General features: G+C 39.1%; 1 protein-coding gene across 1 annotated transcript in view; it reads right to left on the bottom strand.

Moving 5' to 3' along the window:
* Positions 1-20,658, bottom strand: part of NCBP1 (nuclear cap binding protein subunit 1) — a 37,247-nt gene that overhangs the window by 2,540 nt on the left and 14,049 nt on the right. The window contains exons 7-22 of the mRNA XM_065908075.1: positions 20,214-20,283; positions 19,534-19,749; positions 16,666-16,763; positions 16,095-16,158; positions 14,421-14,531; positions 13,641-13,705; positions 12,077-12,139; positions 11,767-11,841; positions 9,809-9,912; positions 7,670-7,792; positions 6,624-6,726; positions 5,718-5,811; positions 4,809-4,912; positions 3,253-3,367; positions 1,803-1,931; positions 918-1,031 (exon numbers count right to left, since the gene is read on the bottom strand). Coding sequence (XP_065764147.1) covers positions 918-1,031; positions 1,803-1,931; positions 3,253-3,367; positions 4,809-4,912; positions 5,718-5,811; positions 6,624-6,726; positions 7,670-7,792; positions 9,809-9,912; positions 11,767-11,841; positions 12,077-12,139; positions 13,641-13,705; positions 14,421-14,531; positions 16,095-16,158; positions 16,666-16,763; positions 19,534-19,749; positions 20,214-20,283 — 1,648 coding nt within the window. The remainder of the gene's footprint in view (positions 1-917; positions 1,032-1,802; positions 1,932-3,252; positions 3,368-4,808; positions 4,913-5,717; positions 5,812-6,623; positions 6,727-7,669; positions 7,793-9,808; positions 9,913-11,766; positions 11,842-12,076; positions 12,140-13,640; positions 13,706-14,420; positions 14,532-16,094; positions 16,159-16,665; positions 16,764-19,533; positions 19,750-20,213; positions 20,284-20,658) is intronic.

Genomic DNA, 20,658 nt, shown 5'->3' with positions numbered 1-20,658 from the left:
AAAATAGAGGTCATCTGTGTTACTGAAAATCAGTGACTTTTGAGCCTAACTAGAAAAAATTGTCAGAAAATGAAAGTTTCTTCTACTTGTACATATATAAACTTTAATATACTCAGATTCCTATAGGATCAGCCTGTTGACAATAAATAAGCCTTCAACCAAAAATTTACTCTAGATTTTTTAAGGAACCTTTCTTCCCCTTTAAGCCTTCTGCTTTAATGACTCTTGTCTAGAAAACAGATAAGGACTTGCCTGGGGTGTTGGTGTCTGAAGACACCACTCTACTTCAAATCTTTAACTTAAATCCAGCAGAGGACGTGTTGCAGTCTGCTTTCTCTAAGAACCTCAGGGAACTTACATTATTAATAGCGCCTCCAGAAGCACGGTTATCATTTGAACTTTGGATTTATAGAGGTTCTTAAAATCTTATTACGCTTCCCTTAGCATTTTTCTATTCTGTGGTACAGCTAGGCTCTCCAACAAAGAGCCTGGCAGTTAGGAGTCTGAGTGACACAGAGCCAGTTTTAAGCCTGAATATCCTGACGAGCAGCAGTAGGAACAAATGGACACTAACTGAGGGGCTTACAGGTACTAGAGAACCTGACAGAGTCGGTGCTTTTTAAAACGGAGGAAAAAAGATGATAAATAAATAAAATGGAGAGCCCCTGCAGCTGAGGATGCGCTGTGCTTGGTGACTGGGTCGTGTCCGGCTCTTCCCGACCCCGTGGACTGCAGCCATCCAGGCTCCTCGGTCCGTGGGATTTCTCAGGCAGGTTCTTTACCGACTGAGCAACCGCTGCTTAAGTCATGTCATTTTGAAGCTCTATTACTTACAGGTTGCATTCTAACTGAGCCAGGAGAGAATTCCCATGGCTGAGAATATGAGTTTATTATCCTAATCAAAGTTTTCCACAAACCTGGAGGAAGATCTGCTGGAGCCTCTCTATACAGTTCTTATACCACGGTGTCAACACGCTGGTCCCATCAGTCTCACAGCGTACCAAGTGCTCGGTCAGGATCATGATAAAACGCTGGGAATAGGGTACACAGTTCCGGAGGTGTTAGTAAAAATTCTTCAGAAACAATCACATTTTTGACCAAGAGACCTCAAGGGTATTGCTTGTTTCACCCTATCTCTGTGGTATGTATCCCTAACGTTCATGATTCAATAAATACTGAGGTGTGGAGAGGCAGACCAGTGATAACATGAGTTGTTTAGTCCCTAAGTTGCTTTTGACTTTTTGCAACCCCATGGACTGTAGCCCGCCAGGCTCCTCCGTCAGCGGGATTTCCTGGGCAAGAATCCTGGAGTGGGTTGCGCTTTTCTTCTCCAGGGGGTCAAACCCACATCTCCTGCATTGGCAGGAAGACTGCTTTACCACCGAGAGGCCTGGGGAGCCTGATGAGGTGAGCAGCACATCGTTTTTGGCAATACGAAAGTAATCTAACCTTTAGTATTTAGATTCCTTGTGCTAGTAATTTTTCTTAGAATCTGCTTTAAGGACATAATCAGAAATGTTAACAGGAATGTATACACAAAAATCTTCAGGAAGGACAGCATCATCTAAACAGATCTACAAGTACTTAATAACAGCATCCCCCATTTTTTAAGCAAGAAGAAATATACATGCTAATTAACAACAGAATGACCTCCAGTTAGTGAACTTTTATTTCCTGTGTAAATTTTTATACATTTAAGACCTTACAAATAAGCATGTATTACTTCTAATGATTAAAAACTTTTTAAAACTAAAGAAATATACTGGCTTTTTTGAAGCTATCAATGTCCCAAGTCACGATACCTGAAATATGACAAGGAAGAGATTCTTCTGTTCACTCTGAGCAGACTCCACTTTTTCCTGCAGTCTTTCTATTTGTTCTTCAAGAGCCCCATCTTTCCTGTCACTGCTTCTGTCATCATCATCACTTCGCTACAGAATGCAGAGGAACAAAAGGAAACCACCATTAGAATTCCAGTGTATTAAACAAACTCCAACAAGCAGACCTGAGAATTTTACTGTGTCCGGTCAAATACTATCTGAAGACTTGTATTCTACAAGAGGAGAACCAAACACACAGGCAAACACCCCGAGTCCCGTGAGTGCTTATCTAGGCCAGGGAGATCCAGCGGCACTTGTCTCGGGTGATGGCACTGGGTTTCCTATACAGCAGAGCGAGTTACGCCTTTTACAGGATAGTCCACTCAAGGAGGAAATGCCACAGTCTTCATTCAAAATGAAAACAGCTTTGGAAAATGTACAGTTGATTCTTGTTATTCACGATGGTTGTTTTACCAAACTGCTGTGAACCCTGAGTTTGTGAACACTGAACTCTTGCTCCTAGGAGAAATATAGGGCTAGGGTCTTGGGAACCTCTCATCATGTTAACATAAATCTGCACTGCCCTCACAATAGCCACACATGACTACTGAGCACTTAAAATGTGGTTAGTGTGACTAAGGAACTAAATTTTACATTGTATTCAAATTTTATTAAAGTGACATGTGGCCAGTGGTTATCACACGGACACCACATATCTAGAGAAGAGGGTGGTGTGAAGTCCAGTCTCCGGAGCAGGTGCACATGTAAAACGGGGTGCCGCCGTTTACCTTACAGCGTCTGCGGCTTGTGTTGCGTACTGTCACCCATGTGTGTGTGCCCACGCGGTGACTGGCGCCTGAAACTGCGCTGCGTTTGTATGAGTCACTAAATTTGGTTTTACCTTTCTCTGGGAAACGTGCCTGACCCTGGAAAACGGTCACAAAGAACACCAGTACTATCTGTTAAACCTCAGAGTACATCCAGCTCACTGCTTCTGCCCCAGATGGCTACAATGCTAAACATGTTAATCATACGAGGAGTATTTTATGGGTCCGGAAAAGGCTGTCTCCTCTTGCCCTGCTCCCTCCCCACCCCTGTGCCAGGGAAGGGGTGAACCCTAACAATCCTCTCTCTCTCTCCGTCTTGCATCAGAAACTTTTATAGAAACACAAGTGTCCTCCTTCCTTCTCCTTCGGGAAGGCAATAGGATGGTAAACTATGGAAAAAGTAAGCTTTGTGGCTTGCTAAACAGGTTCACCATGCAGGAAAACGACAGAGAACAGCAGACACCAGTCCTTCCCCTTCCTCCATTTCTATAAACAGCTCTGCATGATTTGGTCTCAAAAAAAAAAAAAAGCTCCCATCAAGGTAATGAATAGTCTCAGTGATTTCTTGTATTATTTTGACGATTTGCAGCCGACACAAGACTCACCCGTTTGTGTTGCCTTGCAAGTTTTTCCTTAGCCTCTTCTAGCTCTTTCTGGATCTTGAGAACGTGTTTGTTCATCTTACGAATTGTGGAGTGCAAGATTTCCCAAACGAACAGTCTTAAAGTAATAAGGCATTTGGTTACTGTATGTTAAACTATACTTAAAGAAAATAAGACCTCTCAACTTTTGTAATCTACACATACTTATTAAGGTCTGATATAGCCTTCTCTTCTTTAGGCAGAATAAGGTATATTTCTCCAGCAACATAATTTTTCTTGTACTATCAATCATGCACACAATCTCTCTCTACCCATTAGATTCAGATGAGCTTCCTGAAGGCAATACTGGGGTCCTCGTCATTTATTTATTTCCATCCCCTACTAGACACACACAGAACGTGTGTGTACATAGTCAATGAAATGGCAAACCAGAAGAAAACACCCTAGAAACAAAAACACATTTCTCTCTCTTTTGAATGTAAACACTATGTGTTGTGGTTTTTTTGAAATGGAAACCTAGTCTGAGGATCACTGACATGCTTTATACTAGCACAAACTCAGCCAATTCTCTTGGAACATGTAAGAACCTCTTTAGTTGGTAATAGCTATCAACTGCTGGGCCTTTAGGAATGAGATACTTATGTCAACTACTTTTTCAAACTACTCAAGTACCAGGGTCACCTGCAGGAGCTTTAAATGTTTGTTCCATAAATATGAGTGTGTTTAAGTAGCTGCTTAACTCCTTTTTATGTCTGTAACATTATGTCTCCTAACCCCAGGATATACAGCACAGGAGAGCGCTTCCTTCTACAAGTTTAATCTGGATGGTGACAGTTTAAGTGGAACATAATCTGGTGTGATAATCTTAGACCACACTCCTTCACCCTAAAGGTTCAGCTTAGTGTCCTAAGCCAATAACAGACACAGTGAAGAGGATAAAGGCTGTGACGGATATTTATGTCTCTGCAAGTAATGGGTTTCCTTTGTTCCCTATTTTGTGTCAACTCCTGTTGTCCTAGTCCTGATCAGGTATGAAGCCTGTGGACTCTGCTTCATGCATAAGAACCAAACTTAAAGAAAAGTCTCTTTCCTTCAGGGGGAATGAGTCGAGAGAGAATTTTCTGTGTATCACATCCAGGGTTTTTCTGACTAAGGCGAGACCTCCCCCCCCCAGTAGCGTTCAGGCGCCCACCAGGCTTCCCTCAGTCCCTCCGTAATGTGCACTTAACCCACAGTGGACTGATTTCTGCCGGTTCCTACCGTGAAGTCCTGCCATGTCCCATTGTCTACTTGAGACCCTGACATACAGCCCGGTCTCCCCGCCCAGCAGTTTGGATCCTCTGTAAGCGTTTCTACTTTTAAGTCCTAATTCACCTTATGTGTGTGTCCCTAAGACACACTGCAACCAGACTGGTTGTGCGCATTTCCATTGTGCAAGAATCTCTGCCGAGTCCAGACTGGACCACTGTGATACTAGTATAACCTGGTCTGACCAGAATTTGGAGCGCATGTATAAGAATTCTTAGAGAATAAGAACTTTGTAAAATAACCCATTTTACCTAGTAAAGTCACGAGACAATTCTGAAGAGAAGATCCAATTTGCTACTGCAGCACAGTCGACAATCTGCGTACGAATCATCTTGTCTACCAGCACAGCAATCATCTATAGTCAGAGGAATGAAGTTATTCAGGGGAGTCACAGTCATAGGTAGGCCACAATAATCCCACTGCTAAATAGTTAAAATCGGATGGGTGTGAACATTCAGTAGCTATGGAACTGAACAATGTGACCATTAGGTCTGAAAATTTGTTTTCCCTTCTGCTTGGCTCTGGTACTTTTTGTAAGAACACAATAACACAAATAAAGACTGAGCAAAAAGAAACTCTGAATGTTAATACTTAAAACATACTGACCAGAGATTTAGTAATACATGTTTTGTTACCTGGAAGTTATTGACTACAGATGTTTCAGTATTCATTTATATGATAAAGTGCTGGCCATAAGCATGCGTTAGTGCAAAAATATCCTGGTTAATAATGTGTCAAAGTTAATCCTAAAGTTTTATCATGAAAAATGTCATAAATATACTCCAAAACTTATTTTAATGCCTCTTTATAACACAAGGTATTAAAATAGTATATTGAGATTTGAGAAATCTGGGGCCTGTTTAAAAATAGAAACTGGATAGACTAAAGAACTATTTCCTACCCAATTGGAGAACCTTCCAAGAAATAAGCATTCTTAATTAAAATGTGTTGAGATATTATAATATCATACCAAATCATAACACTTGCTCTTTAGAGAATGACTCAAACATCATTACTTCCACAGCACTAAAATTATAGATTTAAAAACTGTTCGAAGGGCACAGTCAAATTTCATGTTCTACAAACTAAAACAATGATATCAAGTGCCTTCTTTTTATACCTATACAATCACCATCTCAACATGTCTAGTTAGTTTTTACCTGTGGATGGTTCCTCCAGACCTCAAACATGACTCTTAGAACATGTAATTTTCCTTCATCGCTTTCAGCTAGGGTTTTGAAGACTTCATGAAACCTTTTCATGGATGGCGGGGGTGGGGGCAGAAATAGCACATATAAACTTATTGAGCATCTTAACATTTTCAAAGCTTTACAACACTACTCAATTTCCAGTGCAGTATACAAATACAAAATAACCAAACATCATTAATCATTGAGGAATATAAAAGGTATGATTAGGAATTCAATTTGTATGGCATTTGTCTCAAAATCTTAGGAGAATTACAAAATACTGTCATTAGCCAAGGACTCTAGTTTACTGTGTATTTAAGGATAGATGAGGGCTAAGGAATAGTCTCCTAACACAAGTGTAGTATTCTGCCTGCATCTTCTGTAAGAGCCTTGCAAGTCTCATAGAGAGACTAGGAAGTTGAGATGGGGTGAGGAGTCTAGTTTCTCTGCCTGATTGGGAAGAATATATGTTTGTTCTTCATTTAGACTGTATGATGAGTTAAAAAGTTCTGTCTTTAGATGCCAACCTTTGGGTGGCTCCCAAAAATGCAGCTGGCTCTCAATTCTGCTCACCCTCTTTTTAGGAAGATCCTTGGACAAGGTGGGAACTTTTTGACTGTCCTATGGACCCAGGTTTTTGTTTCTCTAAAGGTTTATGTGAAAAAATGTACACTTTATATATACATGCAAACCACAGACAGGAGCCATCGGACTGGGATGGTAGCTACCACAGCCAGAACCCATTGTGTCAAGTTATATGACGCTATTAAGATCTCTCTATTCAATCATCCTAAGGTAAAAACCACTACACCACTGGTATTCATGCAGAGAGGTCTGAAACCCTCAAGAGGGCATGTGTGCCCTGGCCGCACTTACTTTGCAAGAGCGCTGAAGGAGTGGCTGAACGACTTGGCCGCCAAGTGTAGCAGAGTCTGTACAAAGACCTCTATTTTCAGTGGGTTAAAGCTGAATCCTTCATCTGAACAACAGCAGAGAGAGTTCAGAAGATTAAGCAAAGCAATTCTCTGGTCCCTAACCTGTATTGCTAAGCAGATGGCACACTCATATCCAAATACTGAGTCCCACGTTCAAGCAATGTCTCAGCGCACTAACAGACAATAAAAGACCGTCACTGATTAATCACGTGTCCTCAAAATACAAAACGAAGCATGACCTTAATTCTGAAGTTTTTTAGGATTGTCTCCCAAATTATTCAATATGATCAATTTCTTTTTATAAATACCACATAGATTTCTTTGTTCTTATCTCTCTACATGGTGGCAAGATAATACAGTAAAAGAAAAAAATACACTAAGACCTTTATACTTTAGGTCCATGTCCTAAGATGTCTGACAATGTTTATATTTAACATTCTGAATTATACTTTCTAAATATATTCTAACATCATAATACAAACTTCTTAGAAAAATCTAAATAAAATCTCAATAATAATCTAAACACCATTAATATTTTAAGCCATTTTTCTCTGTGTACAGATCTAACAAAATTTTCCTCCTAAACGGTTACCCCGTTGTCCCAGGAGACTTGATCTGTTTCATTAATTCGTCTTTTTTTGTTTGAGTTATTGTAGTTTCCAAGATGTTTTAATAGATGACAAAGCAAGTCCCTCTCATGGCTTTTTGTCTTATCTTTTGTTGATGATAAACTTGTAGTTCAATTTGGAGAGAACACCCAGCTTCATAATACGCCAAGTCTTCCTGTGCTGGAACCTCTCTCTAAAGTGAAAGCAGGTGGTGTTTCAGTGAACAGCGTGTTCACTTTCATTCAGTTAAGTGAATACCTGTGCTCTGGGGAGCAACTGACAGGCTGTCAGGCTAAACAAATATACTGTAGGAGAATTATGTTTTTACTTAAGCCTGACCCATACATAGTTCCATTCAACAAATATTTAATTCCCTTACCATCATCATCATCCTGATTAGGATTAGGGACGTCTTTCAGAATGCTGAAGATTTCATCATTGGTTGCTTTACTTTTAAAGGCAACAGCTAAACAGAGGGCAACCGAATGTCCAGGAAGAGAGTCTAAGCACAGAATGCAAAGAGTTAAATAACTGAAAAACTTTTAAGAAATGACTTTCTTTTAAAAGAGTACTCTCTATCCTAAGGTCAGTATTTATTCTGTATAAAGATAACCACACATGAAAGTTTCATTCAGTATGTCAATGGCTTTTCACCTGAAATAAGGCATAATAGGTTTCTCGCCTCAATACTTCCTTAAGAACACGGAGCTAACTGAAATTCAGAGAGTGAGGCAGGTATGGCTCTTCCTCGGGAAACAGCTGCAACTCTCCTCGATGGTCTCCGATCCCTAGGCCTCTGTAAGCTGGAAGGCTGAGAGTGTGTCTCTCTCTCATTTTGGTCAGCGCGCCTCCTTTTCCGCATACAGCGGAAACTAAGCTTGGGTTTGAACAAGGTGAGGGCTGCCAACTTGAGTCCGACTCTGCTTTTCTCTGCTGCTGAATCCACATCCGTGAGTCTGTCTGAGCCAGATGCTCGTGTGCTGTGACTCGAGTGTTTACTGTTGGTTAGTATCGGCCAGGTCCTTTACTGTATACAGTCTGTGCTGACAGATACTGCACGGCATCACCAGAGCAACGGGAAATCTACTTTCAATGTAAGCTAGACAAAGAGGTAGCAAAAAAGCCAATTCTGACACAGAATACGAGTTACTAAGCACTTGGAATGAATAAAGTCAGTTCCAACAATTCACATGTGCTCTGTACTTTTCTTGAAAGTGGGAGGGAAAGGGAAGAAAAATCCTCCACTATCAACAAGTCTACATTCTAGGTAAGGAACCAAGATACTCACATAAAAAATAGCCAGAGAGTAACACAAAACTGGCTTGCTAAAGGCTAAGGAAATGTTTATAAGAGTGGAGCTCGGGCTAGATCCTGGAGAGAGAACAGGAACCAGAGAAGAGAAAGGGATGATGGTACAAACAGGTAAAACCAAGAATGAGAAGCATGGAAAAAACAAAGGAAGTGGACTTGGCTGCAGTGGAGATTCACTTGAGAAGAAGTGACAAATCATAAAGGAGAAACGACAGTTAGGTGGGCCCTAAGTGTTAGGTTGAAGGCTGAGTTATTTCTGTGGGGAAGAAAGAAAGCTCAGTGTTCAACAAAAGTCTGAACTCTTTGATATCAAATACTGTATCTCATGGTTCTCTGAGCCAGTACAAAGCAGAAATCAAAATGTGGCACTCACGAGTACCGCATCAAGCTTTGCTTTTTGCAGAAAACACAGTGTTCAAGAACACGGCTGCTCAGTATTTAAGTCTGGGCTTTAGCCCAGAATAGCTTCTTTGAAGTTATTCCCTCATTGTAAAACTGTTGTTAAGAACATACCTATTTCTCAAAAGTTGTTTTAAGGAATAAGTGACACAGTAACATAGGAAATGGAATACTCAGCACTGGAATCGAGTTTTGTTTCAAGGAAAACAGGTGTCGTCTAAAGTGCAGGGGCAGAAGCAGGGGTGCAATATGAGAGCAGGGGAGAGGAGTGAGTCTGAAGCGCAATACGGCATATCAAATTAAACAGTCCCCCTGATTTACAGTGCAAATCTCAGAAATGACGTGACCAAAAAGTAAGAAGAGTATGTTTAAGAATTTACTTCTAGACTAGAGGCACGCTGCAGGGAAAACATGTAGTCTCCATGTGCACCTGTATTCCCACTCCTGTACTGTTAGCAGATGATAAATCAATTCATGTAATCAAAATTGCCATGACAAACACATACTTTCATTTTAGTAAGTTCTGGCTATAAATTCATCTTGCTATACTTAACAACACTTAAAATGTCACGAAGAAAACATTTTAAACAATATTAAAAACAGTTACAAGACAGTAATAACTAAGTAAATCACAGTAAATGTTTAAAATTATGACAGGGCAAAGAAAACAACAGAGGCTGGTGAGAAATCACCTTTCAAACAGAGAAAATATAAACCCAAGAAGAGAAATAATTTACTTTCTCCACCTTAGAAAACTGACTTAATACTTGCATTAGCACCTTTGAAAAACAGAGGATTCATTACTTACTGCTGCTTTCATCTCCATACTTGTAAATGCAGGTTGGGTTTGCAGGACATAGAGCTGAGAAGGTAGGAGGGACAAAATCTAATATACGCTGATGGTAAGACAACCTACAATATAAATAAAAGCCTCAGAAAATAGCATTCACCAGTCTCATTCTTTGGTAATAGCCAACTTTACTCAGCAGAGCAGCACCCGGCGCTCAGCTGACAACCAGGAAGTAAAGGGCAACTTTAACGCTGTAACTCCTGTCTGGGCCAGCACGCCAGAACCCACGTCTCCTTCAGAACTTCCTGCTTTGTACGGAGATGTGGGCCAGCGGGTCCACAAGCCCGTGGCCCAGGATGTGATGAGGTGGAGGAAACAGTTTGTACGGTTGGGAGATTGGTTATATTGTAGTAGATAAATACTTATCCAGACCATGGGAGACAAGTTCCTTAATGTCTGCCAAGGTATTAGAAATCACGGCAAAGGGGAAGGCTAAGGAGAAAAATGATATGTTGGGTTGGAACTGGAAAGACACACACATCTAGGTGGATATAAAAACAGATTTGTGTATGTATGGGTACATGTGTGCATAAATATATTCACTATGCTTGTCCATCTAGAGGGCAGAAAACCACTTATACCCAATAGCAATAAACACATCAAGTGTCCACACCTTGCTACTTAAATACCATGCTCCATAAAAGAAGCTCCTCCTCTTTGAATATGAATAGATGATTCCAGGAGAGGGGCAAGGAAACAAGAAGAGCCTGGAACATCTGTGCCAGAAATAAGGAAATGCTCAATGAATGGAGGGGGAACATTAAAGGAAGGGAAAAACAGGGACACAACAGGCACAAGGGACTCGCAGTGGACAAATCGGGGCAAAATCTGAGCATCAGAGTAAGTACCGACAGTGATGAGTTACAGTCCACTGAAGGAACAATCTCTGCGGATACATAGACACGGGAACTAATAGACAGCTAAAAAAGGAAAGCTCTTTCTTACAGTAGAAAGTCAGCTAATCAATGTACACAGAATAATGGAGAGAGGGAATCATCACCTGAGGATCATCACAGTGGTGGCGATAAAAGTACAAGTTGCGGTGGAGGTCTGCGCTAAGACCTGAGTGCCACCTCAGGGCATTTTCCACAAAACACCGATCAACTACAAAGGGGGAAAGGGCGAGTTCCAGGCTGAGAAGCCTGACGTGGCCATCTAATCAAGATTAACATCTTCAGTGGTGGACAGTGTGAGACTTGAGTCATGAGGATGCACCAAGGCAACAGAGCAAAGGCCCACAGTCTTTGAAACCGACAGTGATGCAACAAGAAAGAGTAACAGCAGTTCAAGGTGAAGGAGTCAGAAGAAAATGACAACTAAATGCTACACATGCTCCTGGGTAGAATTCTGGGCCAGAAAGGAAAAAAATATTGTTGGGATGCTTGGCAAAATTTCAGCAGCATCTGTGGACTGTACAAGTGGTATTACTGTATCAGCTCACATCCTGATCTGGAGGGCTGTATTCTCGTCATGGAGAAGTGTTTTTTTGTTTGGGGGAAATATACAACCGACTAGGATCAGACATCCTATCTGCAACTTGTTTTCAAAAAGTTCAGAAAAAGACCAATATAAAGGGTAGATATTATACAGAGAGGCTAAAAGGACTAGGCATTAGAACAAATATAGTAAAATGTTAACTAGGGGATCTAGATGAACATCACAGAGTTCTATTTTGGCAACTTTCCTAAAATTTGAAATTATTTCAAAGTATATTTGACAAAAATAAAATTTCTGACTTAATTCACATAGAATCCAGATGGCACGGCTGCCCTAATTTTTCAACATAAATCTGAAAGAGAAGAAAGAAAGGTACTTGGATTTTAATGATATGATATTCTGGACATACATTTGAGAAGGGAAACCTCCCCCACAGAAATGAGACAACCTAAGCTAAGGAGAAAACACAAAGAACTTACCTCATACATTTTTCTAGAACTTCTCTTACAAACTTTGGTTTGGGACTTTCTGGATCTTGAGTAAGACAATCTGACCTAATGACAAAATACAGTTTTACAAGTTCTTACACATAATCCGCATCTATATCTACCTTGTATTAAGCTGCAAATAGTTCCCTTCTACCTACATTATTTCATTTACATATATATATAATAAAAAAACTAAATATTTCAGATCACAAAAAAAGATTGTTTTTATATTATAGTTTTAAATATTACTTTTTAAAATGGTAAACTGTAGAGAAAGACAGATATACATAACACTACTTACCAATCTTCCCAGCTCCAACGGAATTGGAAATTACTTAGATGATGGGAAAACCAATTAATAAACCTACACAAAGAAGTGGGGGGGGGGGGGGGCGGGTGGAAAAGGATGAAAGGTTGCAGATTATAATAGGAATTCACATAATTCTTCAGACAAATAAGACACTATTTTCACCATACCTACAGCTGTTACTTTCTCCTGCCACCTACCCCTCTCTGTGCAAATCCTGCAGCTCATCTGCTACTTCAAAAAAATAACAGTACCCATCTCACTCCTCCTAACAGTGCTATCCTTTTCAAGAGAATAACAGGTACAACTCAAGTGCCTGTTTTATATCAAGAACCTTCTATGTGTTTATATTATATAATCTAGTTCTCGCAGTAACTGCTGAGGGATATATTACTCCATTTAACTGACAATGAAACTCCGTGAGGTGCAAAAAAAGATTAAAAACATTTTATAAATGCAAGAGCCAAAGCTCAGTCTTTCATTATCATACCATGCTCTTTTTGCCACAAACAATGAAACATACCATCAAAGCCCCTTCTCCTCTTAAAGACACGCCTGATCTCTCCAACTAGATAGGGACCACTTTAGTATACTATATAATGCTGTGAAATTTGTAAGAGCCCAGTAAATGCTTGCTGAGTGAATGGCATAGCTGGAATGCCCAGAGCAACTGGCAGTTTATTAATCAAACTGGGAAAAACCTCAGCAGACACCTTAAAGCTCATTCCTTATGTCCCTATAATTTCAATCATTAAAACTGCTCAAGATGATAGGTCAACACACAGGACAGCCTCTTCTGATAGTTTTCAAATGCTGCATTTGAACAAAGGACACGAGAGATTATGGAAAATATTCACTATCTGTTCTGAGCTAATTTGGGAAAGTGACAGAGTAAGAGGGCACATTAGCTAACAGTGGGCATGCCAATTAACACAGCTATAAAAATCCAATATGGTCTTTTGTATAAACTCAGTCTTGAAGCTGTAGTTATAGAGAAGCTAATTATTTTAGAAACAGACACTATCTTAAACAAATATATAATATATAAACATAATAAACATACAGGATTAAACTCTGCTTCTACATACAAATTAGCTTAAAGCCTATTTTAAAAGCTTACCCACCTAATTACAGAGGGAAAGTGTAACCATACCAAAGCACCAAACGAGCAATGAAATTAAAGAAAACTTCAGCCTGGGTATCATTTCATATTGAAAATTAAGACTAGAAAGTGAAATGCTATATTACAACAAGTATGAACTTTATTATATATAGGATTATTTGGAGGAAGCAAGAAAGAAAAACCAACTTGGAAATTCTTAAAAGGGCAAATATTTTTCTGATCAAACACTTTTATAAAGTACAGAAGCTGCTAACACTCTACAGAAATAAGGCAGGGGCTTCCCTGCTAGTCCAGTGGCTGAGACTCCATGCTCCCAGCGCAGGGGACGTGGGTCTGATTCCTGGTCAGGGAACTGGATCTCACCTGCAGCAGCTAAGACCCACCGCAGGCAAATATTAAAAAAAAAAAAAGTGGGGGGGGGGGGCAATACTATACCTGTCTACACATGTAGTATTCATTGTGTCCAAACGCATATATAACATTTCAGTTGCCTGTGCAAGCTGTGAATTTCAGGATAAGGAAAACTATACTCTCTTTGAAAATAAATCTGTGATAGAAAAAACGATAACATTTCCTAGAAGTCTATGTAATGACTAGTAATTCTTTTAAAGTAACTGATCTTTGAGATATCAATGATATACAATACACCTGACCTGTATACACCTGTGAAATCAAGATAATAAACATTTATGTCACCTCCAAAATTGCCACATTCTCCTTATAGTTCATCCTCCCTTCTTCCCATTTATGCCCCCAAGCAAATATTGGTCTGTTGTCACTACATTATTTGCATTTTCTAGGATTCTGTGTAAATGGTATCATATACTATGAATTCATATTTGTTTGGCATCTTTTATTCAACATATATTTTGCAATTCACTCATGTTGATGCCTGCATTGGACATCTGTTGTTTTTTTTTTAACCTGAGTAGTATTCCATTGTATAATTGTAACAAAATTTGCTTATCCATTCATGTATTGATGGATATTTGGATGGTTTCCAGTTTGGGGTTGTTTTACACATAAAGTTATAAACATTAATACTCTTGGGTAAACAGTCAAAGAGTGGCTGATGGTATGGTACATGTGATTTTTAACTTTTAAAGAAATGCCAAACTGTTTTCATGAAGTGATTTAAACCCACCAGCAGAAATATTTAATAATCTTGTAAAGCCAGGCTAAACAGAGTACGTTTAAATACAAAAGAAAGGATACAACTTGGGGTAGAGAGCCAGGCTGAAGTTTGCACAGTTCAATGAGAAGTGTTGTGTACATCACATCGATATGAGGCGGTGCTGGAAGTTGAAACAGCTCTGCAAAGATCACCTACAAGGGAATCACGAGTCAGCAACTCAATTCGACAGCTGTCCATGCACTTCTACTATTTAGAAAGACCTCAGTGTTCTAAATTCTATGATATTCATAATTTTTAAAAGTTTAACTTTTTAACCTTAAAAACTATGCTTTCTAAAACACAAAGACCTATGATTGAATACCGTAATGAAGATTTCTTATCTCTGTAACTCAATCAATAAGAATATGCAAAAATTAATGCTTAGCTGATATTTCCAGAGAATTAAATTTCAACTTGGAAAGTATCAGAGTTAATTCAGGGAGGTACAGTTTACTAGGGACTCACAGAGCCATTAGAGTTTCAGCTCTATGAGAAGTAAGAGCCCGTTGTAGACTCTGAGGATGGGATCAGAAGATAGTTAAGTCATTCTGCACAGTTACTACCTTTCTGGTAGTCCAAGACTTTTTGGCTATGCCCTTGTTCAGAAACTTGTTTTCATCCTCCATATACAGTTTGTGGGCCACATACCTAGACTTCTAAAGCTTAGTTTGCATTCCTCCTCCTCACTCCTATCTCCCACACTTTTGTATGAATTTCTATACATTTTGCAGATTTTAAAACGTGACTTAAGTTTTGCACTTCAATTGACATGTCAATGAGTGAAATCCATTAGCCTAAGCATGCTCTCAAGTTTTGTCAAGATAGAACAGATGCACTATACCACTGTTCACACTGGTATAGTATGAATACAAAGTGAATTAAATAATACACTGTAATTATGTTCGTGTTGAGCATTTTAACATAAAGGAATAATGTAATTGACAGTTTGAGTCATGTCAAGTGAAAATACTGTTTTTTGGGAAATAAATTTCTATAAGGTGTTCAACTGTACTAATATCCTCCTCTATATGACTTACATGGAATCAAAAGCCTTATCTATTTTTTTTACTTCCAAAACAATTGACTCTTGATTTCTAAGAATAAATAAGGATTCTTATTTCCCTACCCTTGTGATACAGGAAATAATATACTAGTCCAGAGTAAGCTAGTAGTGAGAAACCAGAATAACACAGATAAAAATGGGTTATCTGCCTAAAGAATATTATAAAGTATTTAAGCCGCTTATACATATGTTCCCTGGAGAAGGAAATAGCAACCCACTTCAGTATTCCTGCTTGGAAGATTCCATGCACAGAGGAGGCCTGGAAGGCTACAGTCCATCGGGTCACTGAGAGGGGGACACAGCAGGGCACACAGACATGCGCGCACGCACACGTCTGTTACGTGGGCAAGGTACCGCTGGAGTTGGAGGTAACTTGCATCATCCCTGATAACTAGCCCTGAATGAAGACTCCTCTATAAATAAATTACAGGCAACTCAAAATTCTGTTTGCTTGCTCGGCTTAACCTCCTCTTTCCTCTTTACTAACATGGTTAACAGAGCTCCAAAACTGAGAGCAGCTTCCTCTTTTCTCTGTTAGTTTTCATTTCTGACAAGCAGCAAGAACAGTAACAAAAGCCCAGAAGTAGATCACGCTTTACAGTCAACAGAAAGCCCCTGAGACTGTGAAACAAGCTCCATCTGGAATGCATACCTCAACTATGTGGTAGTTCAAGGGGATCTTGTTCTTCCCAGGATAACTCACTAGCTGCGCGGCGCTATAAAAAGTGTAATTTAAGTTTAGTGAGCAGGCACAGATACATGAAAAACCAAACAAGCAGTTGCAAACACAGTGCGTGTAGATATACAGGAAATATTTTCTGAAATGTTCTAGATTTCAGTTACTTCACCTAACTACAGCACGAGTTATTTTTTCTACCTTAAGGGAAACTCCTTAATGGATATCCAAAACTCCTTGAAAGATCAGAAAGAATGTAAATAATAGTAAGGAATACATTCAGATCTACTAACTTAAAAAGTTCTATATGGTAGACTATCCCCAAAATGCTATATCCCTTTCCGTCTTAAAATCCAAACTGAAACTTTCCAAGGTTTTAGGAAACATTAAAAATAAACTTTTCCAAAGCTTGATGTCTAACTGCTAGGAAACAGAGCGAAACCATTAGTGTTCATTTATTCCTGCAACATTCATCCCCAAAACTACTTTTGGGGATGTGTGCTACTTTTTCACCATACAAGTAAAAGTACCATGAAAAGCATCTTACCAAGTTTTCCTTTCCTTCCAATGGGACTTAATGATGCAGTGAAGATTCTCTTCTATTACAAATCTTTCCACTGAATGACTCCCTGGCATTACAGGACCCTGGAACCAAAACAACAGCTATATACTACAGACCCAGACAAAATATTTTTCATTTATTTAACAAAACATATGAGAGCTTATTATGTTCCAGATACTTTTTATACTGGATGCTGAGGATAAAAGTTCACAAGCGTGAAAGCTCTGTATTTCAACAAATTTTATTTCTGTGTTCACCTACCTACAAGAGAACTAGAATATCAGTTATAGTTTTTCTTCTTCTACCTGACACTACTATCTCTGCCCACCTCAAGTCTTAAATGAAGCAAACTATTATTAGCCCTTGATTTATTTTTTTCAACAATGAGAATGGATTACTTCCATAAAAAAACATGGAGAGGGGGCTTCCATGGTGGCTTGATGGTACAGAATCCAGCTGCCCACGCACGGGACACGCGTTCGAGCCCTGATTCGGAAGATCCCACGCGCCGCAGAGCAACTAAGACCGCGACTGCTGTTATGCGCCACAGCTACTGCGCCCGAGCCCTGGAGCCCAGGGGCGGCAACGACGGAGTCTTGTGCTGCAACTGCTGAGCCCTGCGTGCCCCAGAGCCTGGGCTCCGCAACGAGAGGAGCCCCTGCAATGCGAAGCCTGGCACTGCGACACAGAGGAGCCCCCACTTACCGCAACAAGATCAAGCACAGCCAAAAATAAAATAAATTAAAAAATAAAACCGGAAAAAAAAACACATGGAGGGGGGAAAATTTTATTTAAAATGCTATGTAGACATTAAAAAATCACATATATGTTGAAAGGTATCCACACTGTGTTGTTTTTAAAAAGATTAAACAACATTATCTATGTATTGTTTAATTTTAAAAAATATGTATAGCAAACAGGTTCAATGAGTTTATTCTTATTTACTTTTTTAGTCACCACTGTAGACTCTTAATGGTGACTTTTACTTTACTTTATAATTTCTAATTAAAAAACTTTTTTGAAAGATCAGAACTAAACAACCAAATCCTCTTAAGATATCTTGTATGTTTATGCTCTTCTGGCAAAGGATGATGGGCACATCACAGAGGCAATACCAATTACAAACAGAACAGGAGAGGCAGATTTTGAGGTCCTGTTCTAATGTTCCCTTTGCACAAATAAATACTAATCACAAAGATTCTAATAGTCTTACTGTAAAGTAGACTTTCAATTACATATACCTAATTAGACCATTACATAAAGTTGACTAAAAGTATTTTATTATATATGGAATACGGCAAGTGGGTAGCAAGCTGATAATTCTATATTTATAACTGATTACCCCGGGTTGGGAAGATGCCTTGGAAATGGCAACCCACTCCAGTATTCTTGCCTGAAGAATTCCATGGACAGATGAGCCTGGCAGGGCTACAGTCCATGGGGGTGCAGAGAGTCAGACATGACTTGAGCAACTAACACTAACTAACCCATTACCCAACAACTATTTACTCTACAGAGTATACATACACTAAAATTTCACTGATCAAAAGCAACTCTCCATAGAGTAGAAGAGAGAAGGCGGGGAAAGAAAACTCAAACTTGACCTTAGGTGGTAATACGGGCTCTTAAGCCAGTGGCCCTCACCCGCGGGCAGTTTTGCCTCTAAGGGAACATCTGGCAATCTCTGGAAACATTTCTGGTTGTCACAACTGACATGCCACTGGCACCTATGTATTGGCACCTAGAAGGTAGAGGCCAGGGAGAATTCTACAATTCATAGGACATCCTCACACCTAGGCATTCTACAATTCATAGCACAGCCTCACACCTAAGGATTCCCCGGCCCAAAACATCAGCTGTGCTGAGGTTGAGGAACCCTGCTCTATGCTGACTGGCTCACATAAGCAGCAGGTGTGAGCGCGCCTTGCAGGCTGCAGTCCACGAGGTCATGAAGAGTCAGACATGACCACACCACCAGCAGCACACGGCGAGTTTCCATTCAGAACCAATCCAGGGATCACCATGCTTGCTGCTTGGGTGTTCAAGTTAACACGGTCATTTAAACACAAAGACATGAAGCGAAGCATAGTTAAAATGGACATTTTTATACTCAATGTTATTATACATTTTTTAAACTGCTAAAGTATAAAGGCTACCAACAACTTGATCTCATAATAAAAAATATATTTATTTATATATTTAAATATGTAAAATATATTATATATGTATAATTTATATTTATAAATATATTTATAATTATATAATTTTATAAAATATAGGTTATGTTTGTAATTTATATATTTATATTTTTATATATTTATATATAAATATATATTTATAAATATAAATATATATATTTAAGAACAATAAAGTCAGCTTATACTAATCTTTGGGATTTTTAAATTAAACACTACTGAGCACTTACCATGTGTCATGTATCATTCTATATACCTTATGTGTGTATATTAATAATTTAATCCTCATTACAACTTTGTGAGCTATATACTAATTATTATTCTATTTAGGAAACTAAGGTAAATAACTCACTCAAGATCACACGGTTGGGATATGCCTGAATTGGGATTAAAACCCAAACCAACGTGGCTCTTAAACCTACACTTTTCAAGTGTACACCATGCTGTCTCTTCATTTATATAAGCTAAATGTGATTTCTTGCATACTGAGGTGATGCCATTGGCTGAATCAGACGTTAACTTCACTGCCACTGACCCTCTCAGACAATGAACGACTCAAAGTTAAAACGTCCCACAGGTATAACTGTAACGAGAGGAAACCGGAAGTGCAGCAGAGCACAGGCCCTTTGGGGAGAACGCGTGCCGGTCACGCGCGTACCTCGGGGTCATCCGTGTAATCGAACATCCTGAAGATGACCCTTGGCATCGGGTACGCCGAGTCTTCAGTGTGCGGCGGCGGCGTGAACGGAGGCAGGTTGTGCTGCAGGGCTTCGCACAGGATGCTGTCAAAGGCAAGATAAGGTCTTAGGATGTGCCGCTCCTGCCAGCGATCCTTTTTCAATTTCTGAATCTGGGCCCAGAGGCAATCTAAATACTAAAGACAGATTGATTTTTAACAATTAATAGATATTTGGAGGCTAGGTGAAATAACATTTTGACTAGACAAAACCAAAAACCTACTACCTTCTAAAATACAGGATACAAAAGCAAGCTTACTTGTTAAATATAATACAAAGGAACAGTGCCGTTTCTGTACACATTTTAATTACTTTACAAAGTCTGTCTGGGGCTGATACATCTTATGTTTTCAAATTGGGCATTTAAATAAAAAATACATCAACTCTATGATACATGGAATCCCACAGAATAGGGAACGTTTCAAGGACATGCTAACATTTATTAAAAATACATTATATGCCTAGGGCTATGAGGAGCTGAACTCCTGATATGAAGTGTAAAAACACAGCTATGGTATACAAATGGAATGATCTGAGTACGTCAGAGATTAAGGATCTACTCTGTGCTTGTATCTATCACAAGAGACTGAACTCAATTTACCTCTTCTTGCGGATGGGGTTTCTCTGCCGTCCATACTTGTAACATGGGTACATGAGTCTTTTGGCGTCTTCTAAAGGTTAGAATGAAAATCTACATTTAGGTTTTTAAAAACATGAAAAGATGTTCAGTTTCTTTCATAATTAAGAATATGCAAATTATAGGAGTGAAACATTTTAACCTTTAACCAGATATCAGAATCGTTGATAATGTATTGCATTGCCAAAATGTAGGCAAATATACATTTGCCTACAAATGTACACAGTTTTGAAAATACTGCTGGCAGAAGGCTAACTGACAAATAATCAGTCACTTTAGAAGAGATCTGGAAGAGTATAATCTCTTTGGAAGGCAATCTGACTAAACAATCTATCAAAATTAAAACTGTTAACACACTTCAACCTAGTAATGTCATTTCTAAAAATTCACATAACCCACAAACACACTT

This window comes from Muntiacus reevesi, chromosome 17, assembly GCF_963930625.1.
Source record: "Muntiacus reevesi chromosome 17, mMunRee1.1, whole genome shotgun sequence".
NCBI classification, from domain to species: Eukaryota; Metazoa; Chordata; class Mammalia; order Artiodactyla; family Cervidae; genus Muntiacus; species Muntiacus reevesi.
This window is presented reverse-complemented; position numbering and strand designations above follow the sequence as displayed.